At 33.6% G+C, this 22159-nt stretch overlaps 2 protein-coding genes across 5 annotated transcripts; one reads left to right on the plus strand and one right to left on the minus strand.

Annotated features, from left to right (window-relative positions):
• Positions 1-250: 250 nt before the first annotated feature.
• cep44 (centrosomal protein 44) lies at positions 251-12212 on the minus strand. Of its 4 annotated transcripts, none has more exons than XM_051106124.1 (11): positions 12082-12212; positions 11227-11317; positions 7385-7532; positions 4946-5092; positions 4223-4333; positions 3974-4138; positions 2421-2633; positions 1913-1973; positions 1716-1810; positions 1596-1630; positions 251-597 (listed from the first exon to the last, which is right to left on the minus strand). In XM_051106124.1, exons 2-11 carry the CDS (start codon positions 11313-11315, stop codon positions 543-545), a joined length of 1119 nt encoding a protein of 372 aa, XP_050962081.1. In that variant the 5' UTR covers positions 11316-11317; positions 12082-12212; the 3' UTR covers positions 251-542. The 4 variants fall into 4 exon arrangements, with proteins under 4 accessions (XP_050962081.1, XP_050962091.1, XP_050962075.1 ...); XM_051106134.1 differs by lacking the exon at positions 12082-12212 and adding an exon at positions 11494-11898 and having other exon boundaries at positions 4223-4321; XM_051106118.1 differs by lacking the exon at positions 12082-12212 and adding an exon at positions 11494-11898.
• fbxo8 (F-box protein 8) lies at positions 12077-21869 on the plus strand. The gene is made up of 6 exons (XM_051106157.1): positions 12077-12222; positions 14727-15075; positions 16591-16717; positions 17256-17374; positions 17648-17844; positions 20149-21869. Exons 2-6 carry the CDS (start codon positions 14735-14737, stop codon positions 20334-20336), a joined length of 972 nt encoding a protein of 323 aa, XP_050962114.1. The 5' UTR covers positions 12077-12222; positions 14727-14734; the 3' UTR covers positions 20337-21869.
• The last annotated feature ends 290 nt before the right edge of the window (positions 21870-22159 follow it).

Here is a 22159-nt window from a genome sequence, read left to right on the forward strand (position 1 = left end):
AAACTTATGCCATTGGCTGTGCGTATGCCGTAAACTATTCAGGATGCTCAAACAAACAAAGCACTGTTTTAATAGCACCACAGAGCCACAATGTTTATATACATTGTGGAAAAATGACATATTATTTCTAACTAAATCCAGCATGGTCCCTAAATCGTGGCTAAGTAGTTTATTTCTCTATTTTGGCAGACGTGCTAAAGAAAGAATAGTACAATAACAAATACATGTCATTATTTTTAATGCACAATGATTGATGTTGCTTTCAGGACAAAGTGCAATACAGAAAACTGACTTCAGAGGGCGCCAAGAACTAATTTACCACTAGGTTTTACTTGGGTAGCAGTGACATCTAGAGGACAAAGCACTTCTTCCTATTATGTTAATACAACTGCAGAATCAGTTGAAAGGCATATTGAAATACTGTTCAACCACAGTTTTGGTGTTTATCACAAAAGTGCTCATCACAATAATTTTGGAACAAAAGGGTGAGAAAATAATGACAGAACTTTTATTCCTTTTAAATAAGTTTCTCTGGACTCAGATCAAATTGATATTGTCGGTTCTATGTTTTGCAGAATGTTAGATGTATCCTTCATCCTGAAATGGGACAGAAAAACGGTGAGATTTCTTAATGTCTTTTTTTTTTTTTTTTTTTTTTTTAAAGAAGTCTCTTCTGCTCACCAAGCCTGCATTTATTTGATCTAAAGTACAGCAAAAACAGTAAAATTGTAAAATATTTTGTCTATTTAAAATAACTGTTTTCTATTCAAATAGATTTTAAAATGTAATTTATTCCTGTGATTTCAAAGCTGAATTTTTAGCATTTATCCAGTCACATGATCCTTCAGAAATCATTCTAATATTCTGATTTGCTGCTCAAAAAACATTTATTATTATTTATATTATGTTGAAAACAGCCGAGTAGATTTTTTTTTAGGTTTCTTTGATGAATAGGAAGTTCGGAAGAACAGCATTTATCTGAAATAGAAACCTTTGTAACATTATAAATGTCTTTATTATTACTTTTGATCAATCTAAAACATTCTTGAATTACTATAATTTATACTATAATTAAAAAAAAATTCAAAAAAAAAAAAAAAAAAAAAAAAAATATATATATATATATATATATATATATATATATATATATATATGTGTGTGTGTGTGTGTATGTATATGTATATATACACACGTATACTGACAAGCTTTTTGAATTTTTATTTTAGATAAATGCTGATCTTTGGATCTTTTCTGGATCTTCAAATGTACTCAATTGTTTTCAAAAAATGTTTCGTGAACGGCAAATCAGCATATTAGAATGATTTCTGAAGGATCATGTGACACTGATGATTGGAGAATTGATGCAGAAAAATCAGCTTTGATTACAGGAATAAATTACATTTTAAAATATATTCAAACAGAAAGCAGTTATTTTAAATAGTAAAAATATTTAACAATATTACAGCTTTTGCTGTATTTTGGATCAAATAAATGCAGGCTTGGTGAGCAGAAGAAACTTCTTACGGTCTTACTGTTCAAAAACTTTTGACTGGTAGCGTAAATAACACTTACATTTATATAAGCATAACACTTACATATAAACAATTCTGTCCAGTCTTTCTTTAAAATTCTAAAAAACAGAAAGAAAAATACATATAGCAGTTATTAACCAAACTTCTCTTGAAAACATGGTGGATGGATAGATGGATGGTCACCTGGGGAGCTGTTGGAGGAGAACTGGCTGTAGCGTGTCCATTATCACTGATGTCAGACGGTGACAGATTCACAGTAGAAAAGCCACTTGCAGGCACTTTAACAAAGATACAAATAAAAAAATGATACATTATTAGATTTTAAGTCATGTAGTTTTGTTAAATTATTACAATTTTAAAGCTAAAATGTTGCCAAGTACCTGTGTCCTCTTTGAATCCTCCATTGTCTGTCCTGAGGACACACTCTTCTGAAGTTAGACCCTGTAGAAGTGGAGAAAACTTTGTTTTGTCAGCACCATAAAACACATGAACTCATCTTATATTCATTACTCCTGCAATGTCAACTTGTCATTTTAAAACAAATCCTAAAATAACACGCTCATGAACGGTTAGAACGTTAATTTACTCGAAAATTATTTTTCCTGAACACATCATTTGCTGTATACTGGCATTTGACCTTTAAAGTGGCTTGCAGTCTTCCTAAAATACTGTATTTTCCAAATGAATTTCCCATTTTTTTAAACTAACACATGTGAGAGCTTTGCAAGGGTATGTGTATTTGCACTGGAGACTGTCACTGCTTTTCATCACGCGACGCAAGCTTGATCATCAAAGTGAGTTTTGGGAGAAAGCAGCATTATGCCACAATTGCGATATAAATTAAATTTTACAGTTCCAAACCTCCAAACAGATGTTAAACTCCTGTACCTGTGCTGAGGTCAGTGTCAGCCTGGTCTCCAGCAGCAGCACGCGACTCTCCAAGTTCTCCCACTGGTTGCTCTCGATGATAATCTTGCCAGCCAAGCTTTTTTCCAGAGCATGTATTCTGTGTTCCATAAGAGCCAATCGCTGCTCAAGTCTGCCAACACTCTCCAGAAGACGTGCTTCTACGCCCCTCAGCCGGCTCTCTAAAATACACTCCTAAAGAGAAAGCACGTGCATTATATTGGATTAAACAAGTTCAGAACTCTGCAGAAGATTGTGTGTACTAGGAATTGGCATGTTGAGTAATTGTGTAGTTGAGATCTCTAACACTTTAAAAATGTGGAAATGAGATTAAATAATTTTTTTTAAAAAACATGTCATATTTATATAACGTTTAAAAACATTATGTCATCACCAATAGTGGTTTTAAGTTCATCTAAAATGAACAACCTAAGTTCTTCTTTTGAAAAAAATAAATGAACAATATGCACAAAGGGGACTGAGGACAACTGAGGGACTCATACGCAACTATTACAGAAGGTTCAAATGCTCACTGACGCTCCAGAGGGAAACACGATTATGAGCCGGAGGTGAAAACTTTTAGAATTTGAAGATCAGGGTAAATTTACCTTATTTTGTCTTCTGGGAAACATGTAACTATTATATGTAGCCTCTGCAGGGCAGTACTAAATGAAAAATAAAATATGATATTTAGGCAAAAATAAGAAAAATGTCCACATCTCCATTCTGTTCAAAAGTTTTCACCCCCCGGCTCTTAGTGCATGGTTTTTCCTTCTGAAGCATCAGTGAGCATTTGAACCTTCTGTAACAGAATGAGTCTCTAAGTTGTCCTCAGTGTGAAAAGATGCATCTCAAAATCATACAGGTGTCGTTGGAAACGGTTCAAATACAGAAAGATTCTGGAAAACCATTTGTGGGACCTGAGTAAATTAAACAAAAAAAAAACACAGCTGCAGATCATTCAGCTAACAACACGGTATTAAGAATCAAGGGAATGTAAACTTTTGAACCGGGTCATTTTTATAAATTCAACTATTATTTTCTCTTGTGGACTATTTGTAAACATCCTTTATGTGAAACATCTTATTCAGGTCAGTACTAAATAAACAATAACATGCATTTTCTTATTTTGGCAAAATAATTAACATTGTTAATGATTCTGAAAGGGGGGTGCAAACTTTTGACCTCAACTATATGTAACCTGCAGTTACAAATGCATAAATAATGTTTTGATGTTTTAAAAACAAAATGTTGAATACTGACATCTGACATGATTTGGGGGGGAAAAAGGGAAAATATACTATAAACACAAACCAAAAATCGCCAGCAGGTAGCAGCAAAAGGAAAAAAACGTCACTCTTATCGTGTTATACGTGTTACTATATCAGATGATGCAAATATAAAAGACATTTAAAAGTATTTTATAGACCTACTTTGTGCCATAAAAGCATACTATTTTTTGATGCACAATGTGTACCCGAATAGTTGATTCTCATACACCTCCCTGTGTGTACATGTAGGATGTGCATTCTCACAATGGAATCGGTGGGTTGAGGCGAGTCATCAAAACACGCACTCTCTAAGTCCTTCTTTTCTGTTTCCTGTTCCTGCTGTGGCTGCTCATCTGATGAATATCTGATCTGAGCTGGTGCTGAGTTGGTGCCAAGATGCCTTTCTACCAGCGGCTGCTTCTGAGGAACCTAGGAGGAACAGAAACAGCTATAATAATAATAATAATAATGTTACGTTTATTTTCCAAAACATGAGGTTTACAAAAAACTTACTGTCAGGGCTGTTAAGCTTATTGAGTTACTCTCAGCAGAAGCAATCTCATTTTTACTGCAGCTCTTGAACTGAGGCCTTCTCTTTGGCTTACTGACATGCTGTAAGACAAACTGAATAAACAATGTGTCTACTAATATACAATAATATAATATAATATAATATAATAAAAAACAATTCATAAACTGATAATTATATTACTATACAAACAATTATCTATTAGTATGGCCAATAACCAATAAATGTCTGATCTTTAAATTCTACAATATTTTGTCTAACTAGATTAAATAAATAACTCAAATATATATATATATATATAATTTTAGATTCTACAAGTAAATTTAGGCATTCAACATTATGTACAGTAAGAAAAAATAATATTTCTTTTGATATTTGCTAAAGATTACATTTAATATTGTTATTTTTTTAACTGGTGTTTTTAAAGTCAGATGACAGCAAAGAAAAAAAACAAATAAAAGGAAAGGAAAGGAAAGGAAAGGAAAGGAAAGGAAAGGAAAGGAAAGGAAAGGAAAGGAAAGGAAAGGAAAGGAAAGGAAAGGAAAGGAAAGGAAAGGAAAGGAAAGGAAAGGAAAGGACAAATGAGCAGAATAATCGATTATCAATAAAGAAAGAAAGAAGAAAAAAAAACAAATACTGGTTGATAACTAAAAAGGTACCATATCTCTATATAAGAAAAACTGAATGTGGGTAAATCTTTGAGTTACCTTGCTTTCTTTAGTGAGTTCTTTGTGTTTGTTGAGAACAAGGCCAATGATATCACAGAGAATGATGACTTTCCTCTCGGCAAAGCCAAACTGAAGGAACTGCTGTTTGGTCAGCAGTGGCTTGTAGCTAAAAACATCCCGCAAGATCTATATTTTGAGAGAGTTTCCCATGAAAATGCAGATACAACAAAAGCAGTGATAGAATAAATATTACTACTTGCAGGGTTTAATGTATTAAAAGAACTGGAAGGAAATGATCCCCTAAGTGGACTAAAATCACAAACAAAAATTTGATTTGTAGAATTTCTGCTTCAGGAGAGACTCCAGAGGAACCACCAAGACTAATCACAGGGTTACGCCAGATGTAAACAGTCAGCTGTAGCGCACAGCGAAAATGACGAGTGGAAAAAAATATGACAAAACTGCTAAACACCACTTTCCTGATGAATGCCACCAAGGTCCTCAAGGTAATATGATGGGACCACTAACTCCACCAGAATATTTCATGTGAGCTGCACATTATCCAAGGATGAAGGCCAGATCTCTTTTAGAGCTGCATGAGAGGTCAACGAACAGAAGGAAGTGCTGAAAGACAGAGTCCCACAGCTAAACGTACAGAATCGGCTTTGAGTTAATTTGAGATCAGATGACTTGGACCAACATGAAGGCCAGCCTCCTTTTTTTGTTCTCTAACTGCAGGAGAGAGATGTGAACAGAGAATTGTAATTACTCAAGACTTGGTGGAGAAGAGATGCCAGTTAAACATCTGAATGCTTTGCTGGAGAATAGGGCTACAGATGCTCTGAATCACAGAGCTCTGGAGAGACCTGCATTTCTGATGTGGGGGTTAAACCCTCCCAGATCAGGAACAGTGCCAATAAATAAGGCTATTAGGACAGGCAACACAAAGCCTGGCTTTGTAAATTTCATTACATGTGAAATTGCTTTTTTAAAAGAAATCCACATCATTAAAGGCAGAGTGAAAAACATTATCAACGACTAATTCATAGTTCTAAACTCTATAGTGTTTGACCTCAAAAATGAACTTTCTGTCCTCATAACTGAGAAAGAAAAGCAAATGAAACCTCTTTGATCTATTTAAAACAACCAACTCTTCAAAACCACTAGCTCTTGAAAGAAATTGCAAACAGTTCATAAAAGTCAAATTAAAAGAGGCTGCAATGTCAAAAATGCATGCTTATAAAGATCTGTTCTTGATTTCAAATAAAAATCATCCAATAACTAACCCAAACCCTAAACCACGAATGAAATTGATAGTACATAAATAAAAATTCTGTCATTATTTAGTCATTTCATTCCTGTGGAACAAAAAAAAAGATTTGTTTAAAGAATGTTTCTTATTGTCAACAGAAACCAAAACCGTTTGTTTACCAGCATTCTTCAAAATATGTTCTGTTTAGGGCTGTCAAACGATTAATCGTGATTAATCACATCCAAAATAAAAGTTTATGTCTACATACTATATGTGTGCATGCTGTGTATATTTATTATACACAAATGCATGTATACATTAAGGAAAAATATGTTAGATTTACATATGAAATATTTATATTTATACATAACCTAAATTAATATACATAGTATATAAAGTATAAATATATATACATATATTTTTTTTTAAATATATACATGTATGTGTGTATTTATATATGCATAACTATACACATAACACACACATGCATGTATATATTAAGGATATGAAATATTTATATTTATACATAATCTAAATTTATATATATAGTATACATAGTATAAATATATATACATATACATACTTTTTTTAAAATATATAGATGTATGTGTGTGTATTTATATATACATAATAAATATACACATAACACACACACACATATAGTATTTAAACATAAACTTTTATTTTGGATACGATTAATCGCGATTAATCGTTTGACAGCCCTAATTCTTTTGCATTCAACAGAAACAAACAAAAAAAATGCATAAACAAGTAAAGGCTAGAAGACACTACATTGACTTTTGCCCTGATTTTCGCCTGATTTACCCCTGTTTGGATAAGTCGATGCCGGTTGCCAAAAAATCAGAGCCAGTCTGCAGATGTGAGTTGACAGATTTCATAGATAATCGCATAGTGTGTGATGGTCACAGACACAGATTTTTATGAGTTCATCAAGTTGGAGAATATCAAACATTTACTATTTTGAGCCAATTTTAAAACACTTATTGTTTTCATTTGTCACACATCTCCTAACAATAATGTTCAGATTTTAAAAGTCATGTAGCGTTCCAGCTTTTAACCAACTTTCATTGTTGTGCAAACTATCTCTTTAAAAACTTGTTTTCAAATATTTAAGTCACAGTTCACTTAAAAGACAATTTGTATAATAAATGCATAATATATAATAAAAAAAAATGCAATATAAAGATATGGTTAATGCAATTCACCTTGTAAACATTCTCAATAAATCGTAAATCATTCATTCCGGTTAGTTCCACGCCATAATCAACCAGATGCTCTGTGAGTAAGGGCGAAAAGGACGTGAAGGCAAAGCTCACAATAGGAAGACAAGCTGATGGATCTCCCACAGCCAATCTGTAACAGTAAAACACAACATCAAATTATGAAGTACTGGTACTGACAAACCACTCATTAAAAACTGCCACAAAATCAACACCACATAAAGGTTTTAAACCAAATATAAAATGTATTTATTTATAACATGGCAGCACAAAATAACAGTCTTAAATTGTCTACAAGCTATTTTGAGTGTCGTGCTGGAGACAAATTAAGTCATCTTTTTGGACTGTCTCCAGCACATACAAGCCAAATGGATCTGTCTTTTTGAGGAGCATGTTGTGTTTTGATGCATCTCACATCAAAACCTCTTCACTGAGCATCTGATGTGCAGCTTGGGATCCTGGTGGAGAAACGGAGCTGGTTTTTGTAAAGCCTGTTTACAAAATATCTCAGCACTGGAGAGGCTCCGGAGAAGTATTCAACTTTCCAAACTTCAAAACAAAATACGGGACATGAAACACTGGCAAAGCCCCATTTTGGATGTTTATACGAGTCAAGATGTTTAAAACCTAGGCCAAAAAAAAAGAGGGGGTGGAATTGGGGACGTCAGTGTCTAATGAATTACATCCCGCATATATCTTCTCCGCTGACCGCATATGAAGAAGTCATTCAGAAGAGCTATGGATTCATAAAGCCTATACTGAGTCCTGGGAAGCCAAGGAGATTTGTATCTACTCAAAATCTAGGATTTGTGATCACATTTACTAAAGGAGATCCCTTTACTTATTAAATTGCGGTTCAAGGAAAATATATAAACGCTAAAAACCTGCTTTAAACAGCAAAAGGTAAACAAATATTTTGAATTTCTATATTCCGCTTTTGAAGACTTTTGTTAAGTGTGTTTGCAAGAACACAGAAATTTATTTTTGGACCACTGTCAAAAATGGTTCTTTCCAATAAACCGAAGTTGTTTGACTCCCAACATGACATTACCATAGGAACAACACCACATCAGCATTTTCTTTTTTTTTCCTGAGCCTGTCTGTTTTATTAATCACTTGAACCTCTGCCAAATCTCCTCTTCCATCTTCAGGCAGAGCTGGGTAGTAACTGATTACATGTAATCTGGATTACGTAATGAGACTCCAAAAATTAAGTACTTGAAATTAGATTAAACTACATTTTAATATACTTTTAATCAGACTAGTTATTTTTTATTGATTACAGGATTACATATTATTCACACAATTGCAATAAAATATTCAAAATGTATTTGTTTTGTCTAATTCCTCTTTTCAAATTTTAAATGCTCCTTTCTAAAATAGCTACTGCTTATATACATTCAAAAAGTCTTATAGTTTTGTGGACATTCACACAGTGACCAGTCACTAGTCAAGTAGCTACACAACATTTGACATTGCTGTGTCATGCACACATTAACGTTATATCTTATTTACATATAATGCAGGCATTCCTGAACCTCTTTCACCTAATAAATTTACTTAAAGTATTCCCGAAGATTTTAAAATAAATATTTTATTAATTAAGTACCATATTTGCAAGTTCACTGTTCTCTGACACTGGTTAGTGGTCACATGCAGGTAAACAAATAAAAAATGTATGTGTTTTTTTATTGATGTTATTTTAAAATTATTTATTTTAATTTTACATTTTTATGACTCACTCATTTAATTACTAGCTTTTCATTAAACTCACAACCTACCACAGTTCCTTCATAAACAACAGCTTGGGAAACCTTGATGTAATGTAATGTTCAATGTAATAGAATACATTTTCTTACTTTTTTTTTTTTTTTCCATCAGTATGGTACAGGATTATTTAAATCAAAATGTTAAACAAGTTAGGTCAAAAGTAATATAAAATTAGTCTGATTATCCCTTGGTTTCACAGACAAGGCTTAAACCTAGTCCCAGATTAAAATGTAAATCGGAGCTGTTTCAACTCAAAGAGACTTGCACTGACTTATCTTATAATATACCAGTGCCTTTGTTTTGTCTCAAGATGGACACAGTAATGTTTTTTAAGGTACGCTTATAAAAATTATTCGAATGTCCTAATTTAACTATGGCCTAATCCTGGCTAAATTTAAGCCTTGTCGGTGAAACCAGACCTATATTAACTAAAATGTGTAGTGTAATGGACTACATTACTAAACACAATTTTGTCATGCAATTTGGAATTCGTAACAAATTACAGTTTTAAAGTAATCTACCCGGCTCTGTCCTTAGGTTACCCAAACATAAAAGGCCTGTCATAGGACTCATTCTCAATAATATTTAAAGCAAACAATGATCTTTTTTCAATAAAGTGCCAACGTGAAAGCAATGCAAGAATTAATATTTTGAACATTTTTCACTACCACTCTTTTTTAAACAAGTATGATCAGGGTCATGCCAATTTAAATTAATTAGGAAAACGTCTTACAAAAATCACAAACTGATCACCCGAACACCTGAATTTCCCTTAGCAGAATAATTTGGTTATTTCCTTATGGTTTAATACAGTTTTAGATGCATTTCTATATATGTGACCCTAGACCACAAAACCAGTCTTAAGTCGCTGGGGTATATTTGTAGCAATAGCCAAAAATACATTGTGTGGGTCAAAATTATTGATTTTTATTTTATGCCAAAAATCATTAGAAAATTAAGTGAAGATCATGTTCCATGAAGATATTTTGTAAATCTCCTACTGTAAATATATCAAAACGTAATTTCTGATTAGTAATATGCATTGTTAAGAACTTCATCTGGACAACTTTAAAGGCGATTTTCTCAATATTTAGATTTTTTGGCACCCTCAGATTCCATATATTAAAATAGTTGTATCTCGGCCAAATATTACCCTATCATAACATACCATACATTAATGGAAAGCTTATTTATTCAGCTTTCAGATGACATATTGATCTCAATTTTTAAAAATTGACCCTTATGACTGGTTTTGTGGTCCAGGGTCACATATACCATTTCTTTTATATATCTTAGCCAAGTAAAACATATAATCAAACGGTCATGTTTTCTGAAAAAAACTCAAAGTTTCAAGTACTGTGTGATCCACTTTGGTGTGTATTTGTGTGAATATGCATATTGTGTGTGTACCTGGTATTTATCATGTTATGGGGACCAAATGTCCCCACAAGGATAGTAATGCCAGTAAATTTTGACCTTGTGGGGACATTTTTTTAGGTCCCCATGAGGAAACAGGCTTATAAATCATGCATAATGAGTTTTTTGAGAAAGTAAAAGTGTCTCCTGTGATGGGTAGGTTTAGGTGTAGGGCGATAGAAAATACAGTTTGTACAGTATAAAAACCATTACACCTATGGAATGTCCCCATAAATCATGGAAATACAACATGTGTGTGTATGTGTGTGTGTACTTGTTTTTGCTACATTGTGGGGACCAAAAATTGAAATTTTAAAAAAATATTAAAAATAGTACATGATGTTTATCTGAAAATGTAACGATGCAAACATGTTTTCTGTGAGGGCTAGGTTTAGGGTTAGGGTTGGGTTAGGGGATAGACAATATCGTTTGGTCAGTATAAAATCTATAGAAGTCTATGGAAAGTCCCCACAATTCACAAAAACAAACGTGTGTGTGTGTGTGTACTAGGGACTGGCATCTCCATACAGTATCTCCATTTGTGTTTCATAGACGTTAGTTATTCTAGGTTCGAGCAACATAAAGTTAAGTAAATAATGAGATAACCGCAACTATTCCTTTAACATCATCATATTTCATACCTTTGATAGTCCACTTCCTTGGGATACTTCAGAGAACGGAGAGACGCTTCCAGCTTTCTCAGACATCCTTTCAGATCACCAGTGGCCATCTCTGTCATTTTCAGGATGGATTTAATCAGGAATTCAATGTTTTATTATTATGTTTGAACACATACCACTGTCAATTTACCATTCATTGGCCATACAGTGTAAAATGATCTTTTGTTTTACTTGATTATACATCGCACTCGATTGATTTTGTAATATAATAACAAGTGTGCGTCTTACCGATGGTTGAATTTCACAGTAAACCAGTGTTATTGTTAATTCCTCCTTTTTGTTTTTGCCGCTGAAATATTCGGTTTTGTTGTGATTGGTTTCTATGCACTGGATACGACGGTTCAAACCAAGGTTTCACTTCTACACATTCATGTCTTCGATTACTTCTTTTAAATATGTTCCAGTAAAAAGGCTTTGTGTTAATCGTAAAGCATATGTTTACAAATTTGGTAATACAATTTCATGAAACGATTTATTTAGTTACTCATGTATTTGTTTCATTACGTCACGTACTTAATAAATCACGATTTATATATTTATTTGATTAATTTAAACTTCTTTCATTCCATGTATTTATTTTAGATTTTATGTATTACTTTTTTCTAAAAAAACATACGATTTTGACAAACATGATTACAGAAACTCTTCAATCGAAAGTGCAAGCGTATGTACCTACGGTTCATTTACTCTGTTGGATTTGCGTCACTTCCACCAATAACAAGAAACGTCAGTTTGGCCAGAGTGGTAGAGGAGGCGGAGGAACAGACAGGAGGAGCGAGTGAACAGATGAATGATAGTGTCACAGGATTGTCTCACCTCGATCAGCAGCGTTGGAGCTGTCAAGATGGCTGTCCAGGGCTCCTGTTGAAGGACTGCGATAATTTCATCCGTAAGACAGTGGCAGATCAGCAAGTCATTTCGTCGCGGCGGCGGTAGAAGTATTTCATACACACAGAGGTGGGTGGTGCTGCTTTGAGCGATTGACGCTGCGAAAATAAAAACAGAAGAGTTCCATGCGTCACTTGGCGGAACGTCCAATCAGAGTTCGAGTTTATGTGTCAAATTGCCATTTCAACCAATTGTTTTAGAGCGAGGCGGGACTTTGTGCTTCAGCCAAACATGATGGAAGCTATTGCTTAGAAAATATAAGCTGTAGAAAAGCTCGATTCTTCTGTCAGTCTTTATAATTAGAAGTTTAATAGAGTGGAACCTTAAATAAGATGTATTTGTTTAATATATAACACCTCAGAGTTTAAGTGTATATGTTTTGTACTTATGTAATGTGTAAGAATGGTTCTCCTTTGTTTTGGCTGAAATCTGAAAGGCTACTGATCTGCAAATAAAGGCATTTGGGTCAGGGTTATACTACGTCCCAAGTACTTTTTGCGTAACTGACCTAAAAGGTATTTTTCAGATACTGTGAATAGGATTTTGTGCTATAGCTGTTCTTTCCAGCTTGTCATTGCTTTGTCCCAATTTACAGTAAACAATTTGTTGTCAAGAGTAACAATTAGAACATGCATGAGGTTTACCTGCTTACTTTTACTTTGAATAGAATCACAACTATTAACTATTACCATGTCTTACAGGGAAGAAGAACAAAACAAAATGTTCAAAATATAACTTTAATAAGCGTATTTGTTGTTTTAAACATTTAAGAGCTGCTCACACCCTTAGGCAAAGCAGAGGGAAATTGCTTGTAAGAGTTCATTGACCTTGTTCAGATTTCCAGTACATGTTTTAAGCGGGTCTAAGAATTCCCAAGCTCCTCCTACAGAATGCCAAAGAGCAGGTGCAGTAGCATTACGTCAGTCTTGAGCAGGTATATGTCAGGTTCATATGAGAAAGGCTGTCATGTTAGAGACTGGGCGATAAGCAGAGCAACGACAGAGCATTCAAGAGGCCATTAAAGACAAGAATAACAAGGCTTCTCAAAGATAGAGACGTGTTTTAGAGAAAGGCCCTTGGAGGGAGTCAGACAGAGCCACATAAAAAGGCTTAATGCATATCTCCAAGAGAGGATTAGTGCTACTGCAGTGGAGATAAAGCTGCCATCAGGGGTTTTATTTCCCAGCTGACTGCTGCACACTTCCACTAAAACAATTTCCTACAGGCTGTTTTGCTCTGGTGAGGCAAGGACTCGGGGACCTAACTGAAATGGTCTAAGTCAAGAATAAAGTGCCGAGAGCTTGAGGCCTCCGGATTACTCTGGTTTAGTTGATAGGAACAGAGGGCAGAGAGATAAGAGGCTTTAGACACAAACTTTTCTTTATTCATAAATAAATAAATACAGAAAGAGATCAGATCATATATAAATGCTCTCAGAAAAACAAGAAATTAAAGCAGCATGGCCTGTCCATATCAAATGTCTCTGATGGCTTAGATTACGTCAGCTTCTTCTGCTTAATGTATATGAAATCAAAAACAGAAACTGATCTGCTATAAGACCAGAACTCTCCGTAATAACACACACACACACAAAAAAAACTCACACATGCAACATATCAGGTTTCTTCAGTAGTCTGCAGCTCAGCTGTAATGCAGGAACTCAATTTATTCAATTCGAAAGCAAATTTACATTTGAAAAACATTTTATTTAGACTACTGGTCAAACTTTTGGAATACTTTTTATTTTATATTTTACTTAGAATACTTTAAATTTAATCTTGAATGGTCCTTCACATATCATTCCAATACACTGATATGCTGCCCAAGAAACATTTTTTTTTTATTATTATCAATGTTGAAAACGTTTTTGCTGCTTAATATATTTTTGATACCATCATGCACTACCATTCCACAGTTTGGGGTAAGTAAGATTTGGGTTAGAAAAAATAAATAAATAAATAAATAAAATAATAATAATAAATTATGAAGGACACGTTAAATTGTTTAAAAGTGACAATAAATACATTTATAGTATTACAAAAAATGTCTATTTTAATTAAGTACCCTTTTTTTAAACTTTCTATCCTCCAAAGCATTTAACATTGATAATAATAAGAACCATTATTAATAATTGAGCACCAATAATTTATACTAACTGAACATCAAATCAGCATATTATAATGATTTTTGAAGCATCATGTGACACTGAAGACTGGAGAAATGATGCTGAAAAGTCAGCATTTCCATCACAGAAATTTTAAATCTATTAAAATAAAAAAGCGGTTATTTTAAATTGTAATAATATTTCACAATCTTGCTCTTTTTACTGTATTTTTGATTTTTGAAAAAAAATGCAGTTTTGGTGAGCAAAAGAGCCTTCTTTCAAAAACAAAATCTCACGTATTCCAAACTTTTGACCAGTTGTGTAAATGCTTCTTTAAATACACACTAGAGTGTTGTTGTTTTATTTAATCTCGAGCTACACAAACTAGTATTATAGTATACTACATTAATGCATTGAGGGCTGAAGACGGATATGTATTGAATTTCACTCAAATGCAACATTTTTTTAGATCTGCAGATGGGTCAGGGTCTGTGGAGGGTGGCGAGGAACCAGCAGCTGCAGCAGCAGTACAGTGAACAGTGCTTCCTCCAGCGGGACAGAGAGCGGGGCCGAAGGGCAGGGCCCCCACTTGCTGAGACGCTGCAGCAGCGCCGCACACCACAGTGCCAGGTGCCTGGCACCGACATCAGCCACCTGCTGCGTGTCCGCAAAGGCAAAGAGGAGCAGGGCTTCATTGATCTTGAGATGCTGCCACCTGAACTCAGCATCACCATCCTCTCCTACCTGAATGCTACCGACCTGTGCCTGGCCTCTTGTGTGTGGCAGGACTTGGGAAATGATGAGTACCTGTGGCAGGGGTTAGTGATGTGTTTAGCTTCCATATTTTCTCTCTTTTTTTTTTTTAAAGATTTTGATAGTCCTTTATGCTTACCAAGGCTGCAATTAATAAAGATTTATTTAATAAAAATACAGTAAAACAACAATAATGTGAAATATTATTGCAAAAATAAATAACTGTTTTCTATTTTAGTATTTTAAAAATATTTATGAATATTATTACGTTATCAATTATTATTGGTACTCAATTTTTAAATTATTAATTATATTATACACTGTTGTCCAGAAGTTTGGGATCAATAAGACTGTTCTTTTGTTTTTTTTAGGAAGTCTCTTATGCTCATCAAGGCTGCATTTATTTTATCAAAAATACAGAAAAAAGCAGTAATATTGCAAAATGTTATTACAATATACAATAATGGTTTCTATTTTAATGTAATTTAAAATATAATTTATTCCTGTGATGCAAAGCTGAATTTTCATCAGCCGTTACTCCAGTCTTACGTGTCACATGATCCTTCAGAAATCATTCTTATATGCTGATTTAGTATCCGTGTTGGAAACAGTTGTGCTGCCAAATATTTTTTTGGAAACTGTGATACTTTTTTCAGGATTCTTCTATGAATAAAATAGTAAAAAAAAACAGCATTTATTCAAAACAGAAATCTTTTCTAACCGTATAAGTCTTTGCTATCCCTTTTTATTATTTTAACACATCCTTGCTGAATAAAAGATTTAGTTTCTTTCAAAAAAAGAAAGAATAAAAATGTGAAAGATTTTTATTTTAAATAAATGCTGTTCTTTTTAACTTTTTATTCATCAAAGAATTCTGAAAAAAGCATCAGAGGTTCCAAAAAAATATTAACCAGCACAACTGTTTCCAACATTGATGATAAATCAGCATATTAGAATGATTTCTAAAGGATCATGTGACACTGAATTAGAATAAATTAGATTTTGATGTATATTAAAATAGAGAAACATTATTTTTTCACAATATTAAATTTTTTTCTGTATTTTTGATCAAATAAACGCAGCCTTGATGAACTTGAGAAACTTCTTAAATGAAAAAACATTTAAAAATCTGACTGATCCCAAAATTTTGAATGCCACTGTATGTTGAAAACAGTTTTTGCTGCTTAATATTTTGTGGAAATCATGATATTTGATCGCTGATGCATAGAAAATTCAAAAGAACCCCATGTATTTGAAATAGTAATATTTTGTAACATTATAAGTGTCTATGCTTTCACTTAAAATTAATATAAGTACTAATTTATTTCTTTTTTTTCTTACGTATCTTACTTACTGCAAACATTTGAATAGTGTGTATCAGTTTACACAAAATTTGTATTTATGTAATTATTCCAAACTCTGGACGGTAGTGTAATGTTTCAGTGGATTTTATGCAAAGAAATATACATTTAATTTTGTTTTTTTTGTTTTTTTTTTTACATTTTCACTACTAAAGAAAGTGTTCTATGTATTAGCATTTCTCCTGTTCAGTTTCTTGTTTTTCTTTGTCTGCCCTCTAGCCTGTGCAAGTCCACTTGGGGTCACTGTTCCATATACAACCGAAGGCTTCCATCTGGATTTTCATATAGAAAGCTCTACATGGAATTAGATGAAGGAAGTCTAACCTTTAACGCCAACCCGCAAGAGGTACAAAAAAAAATACAAGCCACAATAATGTCTCCTTAATGAGAGGCCAAACCATTTAATGTTCAAATGGGCAAGAAACAGAGAAACGATCACAGCCACAATGTGCTTTAGAAATACAATGCTGACCAGCTAGCAATGATTAATATGACGGTTTCCTCCTCCACCCTGTAAATTCCCACATAACCCAGAAATGCTCATACTGCAGACTAAATATATTATTTTTACAAGCTCACCTAGAATGAATAATGGTGCATGACATAAGCTTTTAGACCACAACCTGGATTAAAACGAAATGGATGGCTTTTCTCTCATGCAAGCTGCTCTTAAAACATCATTTCTGTTCAAAGATGCATTCGAATGTCTCGACTCCCCCTCGCTCGTGTCTTAGGTTAGATTAGCAAAGCTTTAGCTGTCCACTTAAAGGACATGCGATAGCCTTGCTCCGGACTAAACGCGCTGTCTGGTTCAAAAAGTGCCCCCTCCTTCTCTTTTTCCCCCTAATCCCCACACCCTGTTTTATGTGGGTTTTTTCATTCAGGGTATCAGTTACTTCATGTCCAGAGGTATTCTTGTGGACCACCCGAAGGAAATTGCCAAGTTTATATTTTATACCCGAATGCTGAACTGGAAGATGCTGCGGATTTATCTTGATGAACGGTTTGTGCTTTAAAATATATATTATTAATGTCTTTTATTAATTTATAAGATGTGCAGTTTTTTTGTGTATATCAATACCATGAGCCTTGCTCATTTTGAAGGAAAACAAATAAGGGCACAGTCAATATATATATATATATATATTTATACACACGCACACAAATAAATAATGATCTACAGCTGGTAATAACTTAGTTTTGTTTTGGAGGGAAAAACTGTATTCTTGTGCTGATTTTAATTTAAAAATGTGTATTAAACGTACTGTGTTTACAGGCGGGATGTGTTGGATGAGCTTGTCACACTGCATAATTTTAGTAACCAGTTCCTCCCTAATGCACTGAGAGACTTCTTCAGACACATTCATGCCCCGGAGGAGAGGGGCGAGTACCTGGAGACCCTCATCACTAAGTTTTCTCATCGTTTCTGTGCCTGCAACCCTGCTCTGGTACAGGATGTGGGCTTAAGTCCTGGTAAGTGAAGTATAGCTTAGTCATAAAAGGTCCCAGACTTCAACTTTTATTACTAGACACTGTGCCATCAAGATCACTGTGATTTTTTTTTTTTTTTTTTTTTTTTTTTTTTTTTTTTTTTATTGTGGTTGTCAGGCGTGTCAGAAGGTCACAAGTGATGTTCAGAGATTTTTGCCTTCAAGCAAAAATTAAAGCTGAAATACTGGTTCTAGTATTGGTACAAACAAATCATAGATTGCAGGATTAGTATTGTAATGTACTGATTTGTCAACCATAATATAATGGCTTCAGAGCTGCGTGATCAACGTGAGAAATCCTTGTACTAACACTGTCGTTTGCTTCTAAAGCTGAGCTAAGCCTGCTGACTTAAAGTGTTAGCACAAGAGGACCCTGCTCTGAGTCCAACCAATCAAAGTTACCTTCTGCAATAACATGTGACTTGTAGTGCATGTGTGCTACTGGAGGAAGATTTATTGTAAATTACTTACCGAGCTTAGTCTTCAAGCTGAGATGGACTCTTCCATCTTAACACAAAAGAGTTGTTTTTTTTTTTCAATCTTAACATTCTCATCGTAACATTAAAGATTTAAACAGAACTGTGTAGACATGATGGGAAGACAATTTTGGGTAAATTCTCTGAGGTATGTGGAGCAGGGCTGCATGTATAATCGGATTTGATTCTAAATTCCATGGATTTCGCCCTACGTCAAAAGTGCAAAATTTGCCTTTATAAAGGCAAAAAATGAAGGGAAAATGTTTGTACTGAAGAGAATGTGTGCAAACTTTTTGGACTAATATATATATATATGAAGAGTTCAGATGCAAAACCAGCTAAACCCATCTGACGTATTTCTTTAAAATGAGCATTTCTTTCATGGCTACTTTGTATAGGTTTCTATGTAAGTACTGGTACTTCTGATTGGGCTCCGGCTGGAATTTAGTTTGAAATAAAAGTATTTGATGGACGTATACTATGTGTCAGGAGCATTCATTTTTGACCGAGATGGCTTTTAGCTGGTTTTGCATCTGAACTCTTCATATATATATGTATTAGTAAATAAAACAATCAACATTGTTGGGTAAAATGTAAAGATAAATAGGCAATCATAGTATGCATGAATATTATTCTGTGCACAAATGAATAGGGATAATTATATCAGTAAAATAAATGTATATTATATATATATATGTCGTTTTAGTTTCATTGGATACTATTGTAGTTTTTAGTAATATTTTGAATCAGTTTTTATTTTTATATGTTCCATTTTCATGTTAATTTATTCATTTTTTGTGTTTTTGTCATCTTTTATTTTATCAAAAAAAAAAAAAAAAAAAAACTGTAATATTGCGAAATGTTATTACAATATAAAATAATGGTTTCTGTTTTAATATACTTTAAAATATAATTTATTCCTGTAATAAAAAGCTGAATTTTTATCAGCCATTATTCCAGTCTTAAATTTCACATGGTTCTTTAGAAATCATTCTAATATGCTGCTTTATTACTGGAGTTTTCAGTGTTGGCAACAGTTGTGCTGCCAAATATTTTTTGGAACCTGTGAATCAAAGAATAAAAAATGTCTGACCCCAAACTTTTGAACGGTAGTGTATATTGTTACAAAAGATTTCTATTTTAAATAAATGCTGTTCTTTTTAACTTTCTACTCATTAAAGAATCCTGAAAAAGTATCACATGTTCCAAATATTAAGCAGAGTAACTGTTTCCAACATTGATAATAAATCAGCATATTAGAATGATTTCTGAACAATCGTGTGACACTGAGGACTGGAGTAATGGCTGATGAAAATTCAGCTTTGATGACAGGAATAAATTATATTTGAATGTACATTAAAACAGAAAAAGAATAATATTTCACAATATTAATTTTTTTTAACAAATAAATGCAGCCTTGATGAGCATAAGAATGAGGAAAAGAAAAAAAAAAAAGACATTAAAAATCTTACTAATCCCAAACTTTTGAATATATACATGCTTACCTATGAAAATGAGTGCCATACAACTATAAAGGAATATTTATGGCTATTTTGTAGGTGTAGTTGATGCGCTTGTTCACATTGCTCATAAATTTAAGATTGACTGTGCCTTTAAAAAGCGGGATGCATTTAGGAAACGTATACTTATGGACACTTTATAAATTGTCTGTGAAAAGATTTAAGAATCATTTTACATAGCCTTTATTAATGAAGTTTCTGCCTAAAGCAAACATTTCTACTGAAGGTAGGGGTTACACCGTTACCGGCGCTAAACGTCATAAACAACACACCTCTCTTCTGGTTTTGCAGATGCAGTGTACGTGCTGTGCTACTCCCTCATCCTTCTCTCCATCGATCTGACCAGCCCTCACGTAAAGAACAAGATGTCCAAGAGGGAGTTTATCCGAAACACACGGCGAGCTGCTCAGAACATCAGCGAGGACTTTGTAGGGCACCTCTATGACAACATCTATCTGATCGGCCACGTGGCGGCCTAGACACTACAGCGCTTGACACGTTAGAGAGAGACTGCTGGCACGTAAAACATTAGCGACTGCACTAGGAAGGATTCTGCTTGAAGCTGGAAGAAACACTGTCAGAACTCTGCAGGTCATTTTAAACTGAAGTCTTGTGAGTGAAGCCCTTGATACGATGTGCTGCATTGCGAAGTGTGTGGAGTGGAGGACAGCCACAATGTGAAGAATCAGCAAAGCGAGTCAGTTGTTAGCAGGCTAGCAATGGTAGCGACAAGGTTTATCTACCACAAACCGCTTAAACATGCAAAAACCATGTAGCTACGTGAAGATATACGAGATAAGCTATGAAGTCAGTTAAAAACTGAATGTAGACTTTATGGGGCTTGCGTCATATTTACAAAGACGTCCTTTTTTTTTTTTCTTTCCTCGTTCTAATTTGGAAACCTCTCATGCTTATTAAATGAATGTCAGATTTTTTGCCATATCTATAAAAAATTCAGGCAAGTCTAAGACATTCAGTCTAGAGTCACTGTGATTTCAAAGGATTGACAAGACTACAACAGCACACCTATAATATTGACTATGAACAAAAGCGTTTTTTAATTCTATTTCTGTGTGTACTTTCTTGTTTTAGGAGGCTTTGTGTTTGTGCATTGTCTCATCTTCCTAGAGAAGAGTAAAAGCCTATGAGACATTGTATGCACTGAATTTTTATTGCGCATCTTTCGTAGATTTGGTACCTTTTCTTTTGTCCATTCGTTCTTTTTCTTTTCTGTTAGACTGTTTTCCAATCATATAAATTATGTACACGCAAACACTTCATATACAACCATTCTGTTCTCTATTATGTTCGAGAGAAGCTTTTTCTTTTTCCTCATATAATTCATTGGACATCTTGTCTTTTAGTTAAATATTTAGTCTCAGTTCATAAATGTGAGTATTTTTCTTTTTTCTTTTATTCAGACTTCAGACTACAATTGGGTGCCAATAGTGAGGATTAAATACTAAATATATACAATAATACGTAAAATTATTCTTCACACAAGCTGCATAGTTTAATTTAATGTTGGACATTTTATTTGCACATAATGTATATATTTAAGTACAGAGATTTATAAACATTAAATTTTATTTTGGAGTATTTTAACTAAGAGTTGTGGTTTTTCCCTTAATTAAAAGAGTGGATTTTCTGCTTTTGCACTTTTTTGACATATTTAACCAATGCTATGAGCACTCAACCACTCAGAAAACTGCTGCAGCATTTATTTGTGAAATGTCATGCCAACAACTACATAATTCTGACCATTTTGATCCAGTGCTGAATTAACTGTAATTTTAATAATGGATTACAGCTTATCTTTCCCTGTCTTTTTTTTTTTTTTTTTTTTTTTTTTTTTTTAAGTAGGTATCTATCCAGCAAATGCAATTCTATTTGAACAAACCTGCTTTACTGTAGTTAAATTGCAGATTTGTTTAATATAGATTTCAGAATGATAACACTGGACTAACGCACTTATAGATTGTATCAAAAAATAAAATTTTTAAAAATCACTGTTTGCATAGTCTTGTGTCCATTGTGTGTCCACTGATCCTTAGCATAAAAATCATGTTTAAGTACGACATTTATTTTCATCGACTAGAAAAAACATATACGCGCTGACAACCTATAGTGCCTTTAAGTTAGGAATTTCGTAAATTGCTATTTAAACAGATGAGGCCATTTATTCTTGAAAATTAAAGAGCAAACATTTACTAGACAGACAAAAGAGAAGTATTATCGCATTGAATGTGACCGTTTTACATTATTATTATTATTTTTTTCAATAGGGCTATCATTTACGGAA

The sequence above is a fragment of the Labeo rohita genome, chromosome 1 (assembly GCF_022985175.1).
Source record: "Labeo rohita strain BAU-BD-2019 chromosome 1, IGBB_LRoh.1.0, whole genome shotgun sequence".
NCBI lineage: Eukaryota > Metazoa > Chordata > Actinopteri > Cypriniformes > Cyprinidae > Labeo > Labeo rohita.

What these genes read in the sequence shown, in the direction of transcription:
- cep44 (XM_051106124.1), bottom strand. Translation starts at nt 11,315, where the DNA reads ATGGCCACTGGTGATCTGAAAGGATGTCTGAGAAAGCTGGAAGCGTCT. An exon ending in CTCAACCCACCGATTCCATT is followed by an intron (nt 2,634 to 3,973) that starts GTGAGAATGCAC and finishes CTTTCTCTTTAG; the next exon opens with GAGTGTATTTTAGAGAGCCG. An exon ending in AGGATTCAAAGAGGACACAG is followed by an intron (nt 1,811 to 1,912) that starts GTACTTGGCAAC and finishes TCTTTGTTAAAG; the next exon opens with TGCCTGCAAGTGGCTTTTCT.
- fbxo8 (XM_051106157.1), top strand. Translation starts at nt 14,735, where the DNA reads ATGGGTCAGGGTCTGTGGAGGGTGGCGAGGAACCAGCAGCTGCAGCAG. An exon ending in TTAACGCCAACCCGCAAGAG is followed by an intron (nt 16,718 to 17,255) that starts GTACAAAAAAAA and finishes TTTTTCATTCAG; the next exon opens with GGTATCAGTTACTTCATGTC. An exon ending in GGATGTGGGCTTAAGTCCTG is followed by an intron (nt 17,845 to 20,148) that starts GTAAGTGAAGTA and finishes CTGGTTTTGCAG; the next exon opens with ATGCAGTGTACGTGCTGTGC.